This window comes from Panthera tigris, chromosome E1 (genome assembly GCF_018350195.1).
Source record: "Panthera tigris isolate Pti1 chromosome E1, P.tigris_Pti1_mat1.1, whole genome shotgun sequence".
NCBI classification, from domain to species: Eukaryota; Metazoa; Chordata; class Mammalia; order Carnivora; family Felidae; genus Panthera; species Panthera tigris.
In genome coordinates, this window is record NC_056673.1 from 49,085,060 (window position 1) to 49,093,894 (window position 8,835).

Sequence of the window (8,835 nt, forward strand, 5' to 3'; positions counted from 1 at the left end):
CGAGGTGGGCAGAACCCCGCACTGGGAAGTGACCCGCACGAATTGGCGTTTCAGCCCTCACTGCTTTCCGAGGAGGGGCAGGTGGGCAGGTGGGCAGGCGGGCGCGTGCGCAGGAAGGTCGGGGGTGGGGGGCGGTGAGGGCTGGTACTAAAGGTAGAGGCACAGCGGCGGGCGGGGGGTGAAGGCCGCGGGTCGGGAAGACCTAAGTCTGCCGGAATAGCGGGGGTGAACAAAATAGCCCGCGCTGCTCGTTTGCAGCGTATTGTGAACCAGTCTCTGTTCGCTGACAGTTCACTCTACCTTGGCGCTTTGTGATGAGACTAGTCGTGCCGATGCTTGGAGGAAGGCAGCCAGAAGTCCTCCAGAAGGCAAGTTTGTCTGCATATCCACTCCCTCGACCAGGCAGCAGTACGTTAGAAACTCTCATTCCTTCCAGGTTCCCGAGTCTAAAGCGTTGTCTTCTTTTCCAGGATTACATCCCATCACAGCAAGATATTCTGCTTGCCAGAAGACCCACCAAAGGCATTCATGAGTACGACTTTGAAATTAAAAATGTTCCTTTCAAAATGGTTGATGTAGGCGGTCAGAGGTCAGAAAGAAAGCGGTGGTTTGAGTGCTTTGACAGCGTGACGTCGATACTTTTCCTTGTGTCCTCAAGTGAATTCGACCAGGTGCTTATGGAAGATCGACTGACCAATCGCCTGACAGAGTCTCTGAACATTTTCGAAACGATCGTCAACAACCGGGTTTTCAGCAACGTCTCCATAATCCTTTTCTTAAACAAGACAGATTTGCTTGAGGAGAAGGTGCGAATTGTGAGCATCAAAGACTATTTCTTAGAATTCGAAGGGGATCCCCACTGCTTAAGAGACGTCCAAAAATTCCTGGTGGAATGTTTCCGGAACAAGCGGCGGGACCAGCAGCAGAAGCCCCTGTACCACCACTTCACCACCGCGATCAACACGGAGAACATCCGCCTGGTTTTCCGCGACGTCAAGGATACTATTCTTCATGACAACCTCAAGCAGCTCATGCTGCAGTGACGTGCAGAAGACTGGCTGCTTTCATACCTTGTGTCCCTTTGATTGTTTTCTGTGTGTTTTGTTTCTTAACATAGCAGTTTACAGCAGGAATTAGAAGAGTCTTGATTCTGAGTTTAACTTCTAGGAAACCTTAGTCGTCCTCCCTGCGGACCTTGGTTTGTGGCGCAAAGCTGCCGAATAGCACACGCCGATCCCTGTCAGAGTTCAGCCTTTGATCTGTTTCGCTGTGGCTTCCACTTGAGGGGGGTGTAGTTTCCTGCCGAGCGTCTTCCTAGGTACAGTTCAGCCTTCAGCTTCTTCCCTCTTCCAGCTGAGTTCTCCTGTAGTGCCAAGTAGAGAAGGTGCCCTTGACTGTTTCTCGGGATGAGGTTAAGAATATCCGGTTCTCAAACAAGCAAGACCCCTTTTTATCTGCCCTGCCCACGGCAGCGACACCTGTGCCGAGCCTTACGGTGACCTGTTTGAAAGGTGACCTGTTGGAAAAAAGTTTGATCTAAGGACTGGCATTCTGTAGATGCGCGCAGATTCAGCCTTCGTGTGTTTTTAATTGCTTATATACCCAACAGTTGTTTCATTTTAAAATTTCTGTGGTTTCTCAAGGTAATGTTCTTACTTAGTGTTTTAAAGTTTACATGAGGATTCCTGGTCTGATGCTAACGAAAGTTCACGAATGGTACGGGGCAGGGGGCGGGGAGCAAGCAAATGCCTTACATAGTGTTTTGATCCAAAGCAACGAGTGAAATATAATTTGCCCTTTTCATGTTTAAATCTCATGTAATAAATGTGCCATATGTGAAACGTTCTGGCCAAGCAGCAACTGAAAATGGCAAGTAGCTTGATAAGGGAGCTTTCTAGATAAACAGAGCCTCTCCAGGACGTTCTGTGCTTTCACTTCTCGGACTTTGACGTCCTGTCCCAGGATTCGGGTCCTCGCTGTAGAGGAGAGCTGTTGTGGCCGTCACAGACCTCTTTTCTTTTGCTCTCCTGCCTGTTCCCATCAGCTCCAGCCTGGCGCTCATGGGAGGTTTTGTTTATTTGGCAGCTTGCCAAGGGCAGAGTTTTCCTGTCAAGCTACTCAAGAAGGCATGATCTGAGATTCCCGTTCATTCTCGGTGGCTCTCTGAAAGACGCAGCACGTACGTGCTTGTCTCGTTATTGCTTATGAACTTCTAGCTTTACTGAGGTACATTTGGAATGTTTTAAGGCTGCTTCTAAGAACAAATAGTAATTTCTTCAGTTCACACCGAAAGAGGATCCCGTTTGACCTCTCCTCGCCCCTCACCGACCCGCGGGCGCACCCCTGAAGCGGCTCGTGATGACGGGTCTGATCATCGTGAGCTCAGCGGGCTGCCTGGTGTCCTGGGGGCACCGCCCGGCCGCTTGTGTGGCATGCGACCGGGACTAGAGAGACAGGTGCCCGCGGCCGGTGGCCGTTGGCAGAGTCCAGCAGCTTTTCGCCTTTTCCTGAAAATTGTGATTAAGACTGTGATATCTGCCACTTTACTGTAGAGCTGTGTTCTCAGGTATTCCGTTGCCTAGAAGGTCCTTGCGAGATGGGTCAGCATGACGGCTCACGCGGCCTTTCCGAGGCCGCGGCTCTTGGTCCGTTTGCTGTCTGGCGGGAGAATAGGGCTTTGCAGGGAGCGAACCAGGGACTGCTCGTACCATTCCTGACCCTTCCTGCGCTTCCGGCACCATTCTACCTGCGGTAGCCTCGCAGTTTCCGTGCCTCGGTGATGCACGAGCCACAGACACGCAGCCCCGCGTCCTCGTGCGGGTGGTCACGGTATGCAGTCCATGCGCGTTTGAGTCCTTCTGCAGCCGGTGCTTCTTGCCAAGAAGAGCGTGCTGTCCCAGTTCACAGAATTAGGATTCAACCTCAGTGCTAGTGAGTATCTGAATGTGTGCACAGTAACATTGGGACTTCTTGCTGGAGAGTCTGTGTGTGAATTTTGCAGATGGTTCCCTGGCCTAGCCAAAACCGTCGGCCTCCAGTGGAGGCTCGAGTCCGTTCCCTGTAGAAGAGGCAAGTCAGTCTTGTTTATTCAGTCCTGTTGAATATTGACGATCTGCACGCGGAGCAGGCCCGTTGCCTGACGAGTCCCCCGGTGACCCCCTTTTGACTGCCTCCAAGCAGTGTCAGAACGCCTCGTACGTAATGGTATTATTTTCTGTCCCTGGGAGTTCTCGAGCTCTCCTTCCTGATGTGCCGCCTCCGATGTCTCACCGTTCTTGTAAAGTGAAACCCAGGCCGTATCCCGAGGCAGCAGATCACTTGTATTGAATGGCACGCTTGTTGAGACAGAGGAAGTGCGAGGCTCAGTCTGAAGGCTTTGGTCCACCCTTTTGAAAACCATCGGAAGGAGTCTCCTACCTGTATTGTGAAAACTGGGTCCTTTGGAAACACCGCTGTGCGAAGGAGGAGGTGAAATTCAGGACCAAACGAAAGGGTGCTCGTAGCTTTCACCGCGCCGGTTTCTCAGAGCAGTCGTTTGGTGTGTTGGCTTTTCAAAGTCTTACTGGTTATGATTTACAGTAAGATGTGCCTGATCCTCTATTATGTTGTGTTCTTTGAATCTGAATGTCTTGTCCTTTAATTCTTGAAAATGTCACACAAGTGTCCTCATTGGCCTCGAAGAAACATAGAGCAGAGCTGCCTTATAAGTCAAAGAACACCACGCATCTGGGCCTTGATTTTTATAGGGAAAAGGTTTTGTCACATGTTTTCCGAAGAGCCACATCATTTAAGGCTTGCCCCTGCCACTTAAATATTATTTTTTGATAACCCGAATCGTTGCTTTCTGCCAAACAGCGTACGAATCGCAAGTGTTCGCTTGAGTGTTACTGTCTGGAAAAGGCACTTGGGTGGCGAGACGGCAGCCACGGCCAGAGAAGGTGATGTGGAATGAAAAAGATCCTCCGTTTTTGTTTCGTTTTCTTGGAAGTCGCCCTGGTGGGTATTTCACATAGTGAAGATCCTCTGGGCGATCTCTCAAGCGGGGTTGTCTGGGGCAGTCCTCCCGCACCCGGTGACGGTGGCTGGTTTAAAGCAGGAGGAAGTTAAGAGTGTGCGGATACCAGAAATGATTCGAAGTGTCAGTTTGGACGCAGCAGAAATCGTGGGCTCTTTTTTTTTTTTTTTTTTCCCGTAAGAGAGAATGAGTAAATCTTGACCTCCGGCGTAACCCCAAATACTTGTATTTATGCTTTTGATAAGATGTATTTTCAGCATTAGTCCACATAACCGGTTATGCCTTATTTACGTGAAGAATAAAGTTACCAAGTTCTGTTCTGTTCTGTTCTGAGATTCCAGTCACTATTTGAGAAGGCCTCAAATTGGTGCTTTCATTATGTAATGATACATTTAGACAAAACCCCAAACCAAGCCATCTGAAACAAGGTTCTCTGCATTGCAATTTGTAGCAATGTCATTTCTGTGTATGTAATAAGAAGGCTAAATATCAGTGTTAACTCTGAATTTCTTGTTTGAAATCCATGAAATCATGTCTGTAAAGCTTAGTCAAACATTTGTAACAAACTCCCCAATAAATCTAGAGAAAGACACTCTGTTAACCTTTTTACTGCTTTTAGTTTTATTTAAGGAATCAAGAGCAGAAGTTTTGCCTGTGTCTTTTTCAGTTCAAAGTTTGACTTAGTCCAGGGGTCACCTTGTGTCGTTTTCCTGTCATTTTCCCGTTGTGCTGCTGCCTGTACAGGGACTGGTTTTCCTTTCTTGACAGGAAACAGGCTGGCCTTCCAGCCCAGTAAACTCGAGGAAGGGGGGAATGGATGAGAGCTGGGGGGGCGGGGGGGGGGGGTGGCGGTAATGAGTCTCCACATTCCAAATACGGCAGACGGTATAATACCCAGTATTTCATGGTACGAGGTTAGGGCTTAATGAATTTATGCTAGAGATCGAAGTGTAAGTCTAAGCCTGAACACTTGAAACGGGTTGGACTTTGGCGTTTTCAAGTCCCATCAAGGCAATGTTAGCCTTAGGCCGGTAAGTGATTAGTAACATCATGTGAAGGGCGGTGTTTGTACCACTATCGTTCTTGTGTCTTTACTTGAACGTATAGTTAGCATTGAAGTCAACGTGTGCATTCTTGTGGCATCCAGGTCTAGACCATCTGACCTCGCACGCCAGAGCTCAGATGGAACAAAAAAGAGTTAAGGATGGGGCAGTATCTTCTCGGTTGGTGGGAGGTTTTGGAATCTGTCCAGATCTGCTGTTGATAATGATAAAAATTGCCAGATGGATCGAAGTATGCAAGGACCCACCATGCATCACCTTTCAGTCTGTGGGTGTCGTGACAGAAATATGCTAGCTACTTGGTATCTGATTGGGGTTTGTATTCAGAAAGCTTGCTGATGATGTCTCTTGCCATAATAAGTGATACCTTTGTCCTCAGTTACGCCTATTCGATGGTACCAAGGGGGAAACACAGCGGGAGCAGGAAGGGGTGAATTCTCGGACGTATTTGTAACAGCACAACCAGCTTCACCTCTTACTTGAAGGCAGAACGGCAAAATGTTTCTAATGGCTTTTCTGTACTACTCTACGGTGATGAGAGCTCATTTACCACAAGAAGCCTTATCAAAAAGTATATTTTGTAACAACCTCACAGATCCTGTACCCAACAAAACATGATTTGTATTAGCTTTGTATAAAAGTATTTGTGGCTTAGGATTTTTTATACATATTATATCTTTTTATAACTTTCCAGGAACTAATAAGCACATTATCTGATACTGTTGTTGTAAATTTTTTTCTGTCCGTGCTTTAGTTCAGGGATTGGCAATAAATTATTTCTAAAGGAGGTCTGAAAGTGGAAAGGATGGTTTGATTTTATAAAATGAGTTGCTAGTCATTAAGGCTTTTTACTTTTGTACATACTTTGCAAGAACTTTGCCTCGTGCTATTAATATTCGCTTTGTAAAAATTACTGACACTTAATAAACATTTATAAACTATTCAATACTACGATGTTATTTAAACCAACAGTTTGCTAAACGTAAAGTGCAAAGCAGACGCGTAAAGTTTGAAAGCCAGAGCGCAGTCACCGAAAGCCCGTAAAGTCTCTCTCGGCAGATCTCCAGCCATAGTTTGCCTTCCTTCGTAATCTGTCCGTTTTTCCCGACCTTTAAAGATGGAGATGGGGGCTTCATCAAGGAAGTTCCCAGACACTTAGCATGTTTGCACGTGGGAATGGTGAGATGGGGACCGCTCGTTTGCCTCTCCGCTCCCCCTTAAGATCTGTTTGTTTGTTTGCTTCATGTTTGTTTATTTTTGATAGCACAAGTGGGGGAGGGGCAGAGGGAGAGAGAGGGAGGCACAGACTCCGAAGCTCCAGGCTCTGAGCTCTCAGCACAGAGCCCAATGCCGGGGCCCAACAGTGGGATCGTGACCTGAGCCAAAGTCAGACGCTTCACCGGTGGAGCCACCCAGGCGCCCCTCCCCTTAAGGCGCCTTCAAGGGCACTAGGGCGTTTCAGGAGTCTGTCCCACCTGCGGGAATAATGCCCTTCGGTCTGTTGTAATTGAAACGGTGTTTTAAAAACAAACCCACACGTTAACCACTCCTTTTTCTTTAGATTGTGATTTACGGAAGAGTGGCAGCCGTGGTGGAGTGCCCCGGTGCTCCACACGCTTTACGTAGTTGCCGCGATGCACATCTTGCCTGCCTTCGTCTGGTACATTCGTCACAACGAATCTTTATACTTCTACTTTGTTATTAACTGAAGCCCCACCCTTCATTCAGGTCTCCTTAGTTTTTCCCTGATGTCCCTCTCGGCTCCCGAAGGCATCCGCGCTACCGCTTGCATTCAGGTCTCTCCTCCGGCTCCTCTCGGCGATGACAGGTTCTCAGGCTTTCCTTGTTTTCGATGACCGTGGCGGGTTTGAGAAGCGACACGGGTCAGGTGTGTTGCAGATCGCCCCTCTCCCGGGATCTTCCTGATGTGTTTCTCACGATTACGCTCGGTCATGTGTGCTGGGGGCCGCAGAGGCAAAGTGCTGTTCTCGTCAAATCCTATCCAAGCATAACACTCATCTTTTCTCTTTGCAACGTCAGCGAAATTAGAAGTTGTTAAATAACTTCTGGCATGTTCCTGCCTTTTCTGAAGTGGCATGTATTGAAAACTGAGCACGTACTTCCCCGAAGCGGAAGGAAGGGTCCTTCCCCGCAATAGGACTTGCAAAGCAGATATCCAGAAATGTTCAGTGGCCATGGCTGTACCCCCACACTGGTTGGCTCCCGGCCTTAGTGGCAAATGAAAACTCTGTACTAAGGTCTCACCTTTTTTTTTTTTTTTAATTTTTCTTTTTTCTTTTTTTTTTAAATTTTTTTTTTTCAACGTTTTTTATTTTATTTTTGGGACAGAGAGAGACAGAGCATGAACGGGGGAGGGGCAGAGAGAGAGGGAGACACAGAATCGGAAACAGGCTCCAGGCTCCGAGCCATCAGCCCAGAGCCTGACGCGGGGCTTGAACTCACGGACCGCGAGATCGTGACCTGGCTGAAGTCGGACGCTTAACCGACTGCGCCACCCAGGCGCCCCTAAGGTCTCACCTTTTTTAAATTTTTTTTTTCAACGTTTTTTATTTATTTTTGGGACAGAGAGAGGCAGAGCATGAACGGGGGAGGGGCAGAGAGAGAGGGAGACACAGAATCGGAAACAGGCTCCAGGCTCCGAGCCATCAGCCCAGAGCCTGACGCGGGGCTCGAACTCACGGACCGCGAGATCGTGACCTGGCTGAAGTCGGACGCTCAACCGACTGCGCCACCCAGGCGCCCCTAAGGTCTCACCTTTAATGTGAAGTTTCACCGTTGGTTCCAAGAAAAACTGAGATCGAGAAATTTGGACTTAAATATCTACAAATCTCTACAGATCTGTACCTTGGAAACAGGTCGTTAAAGGCTTGCTTTCAGAGATTTAAGATCTTTTAAAATTGAAACTAAACTCATGTGAGCGTTTGGATCCCCAAAAGAAGGCTTTAAACACACACACACACATTTTTTATGCTGTCGTTGGAAAAAGAGAATATTCCTTTGTCAAAGGAAATGGCTAAAAGTCCAGCTGTCGTCTGGTGAAATGTTTTAGCACCGTCATGGTTAATTGGCATGAGATGGTCTCAAAATGACCTGTTCCGTTGCCCACAGTGTGGGTTGTTGCAAGAGAAAAAAAGAGACTCTGGTTGCAAGAATGCAGGAAACTCAAGAGTTTATAGGTTCAACCAGAGGTTTGTTTTGGTGACGGGAAATTTGGCAAATCCTCAAAAAACTAACGACCGCGGACCGTGTTTTAAAATAGACTGTACTTTTTTCCTCAGAAATTAGTGGGGCAACTGAAATACAGTATTGTCGTGGCAGCATGGAGTATCTGCGAAAACACTGTGCAGCTGTATTTCACAAGGGTCCCTTTTCAAGTACAGGAGACAACAAAAGGCTCAAACAAGGATTCGATACAAACTAACTATTCAAGGCGGCTGTGTGAAGCTTCTCCGTTGGCCAAAAGAATACTAAGGGAAGCTGTGTCCAGAATTAACATTTATACTGAGTGGAGGAGTGTGTTGGTTTTTCTTTTCCCCACGAAAGTACATGATAGGAAAATGTAAGCAGCAAAGTCTTTTTAAAGGTTGAACCTTCTTTTTTTTTTTTTTTTTTGTAGATTTTTTAAATGTTTGTTTATTTTTGAGAGACGGAGCCTGAGCGGGGGAGGGGCAGAGAGAGAGGGAGACAGAATCAGAGGCAGGCTCCAGGCTCTGAGCCATCAGTACAGAGCCCAACGCA

At 47.5% G+C, this 8,835-nt stretch overlaps 1 protein-coding gene across 1 annotated transcript in view; it reads left to right on the top strand.

Moving 5' to 3' along the window:
* Positions 1–4,607, top strand: part of GNA13 (G protein subunit alpha 13) — a 41,802-nt gene extending 37,195 nt beyond the window's left edge. Inside the window, exon 4 of the mRNA XM_042965370.1 lies at positions 471–4,607. Within this exon, the coding sequence (XP_042821304.1) occupies positions 471–1,043 (573 nt within the window). The 3' untranslated portion in view covers positions 1,044–4,607. The remainder of the gene's footprint in view (positions 1–470) is intronic.
* The last annotated feature ends 4,228 nt before the right edge of the window (positions 4,608–8,835 follow it).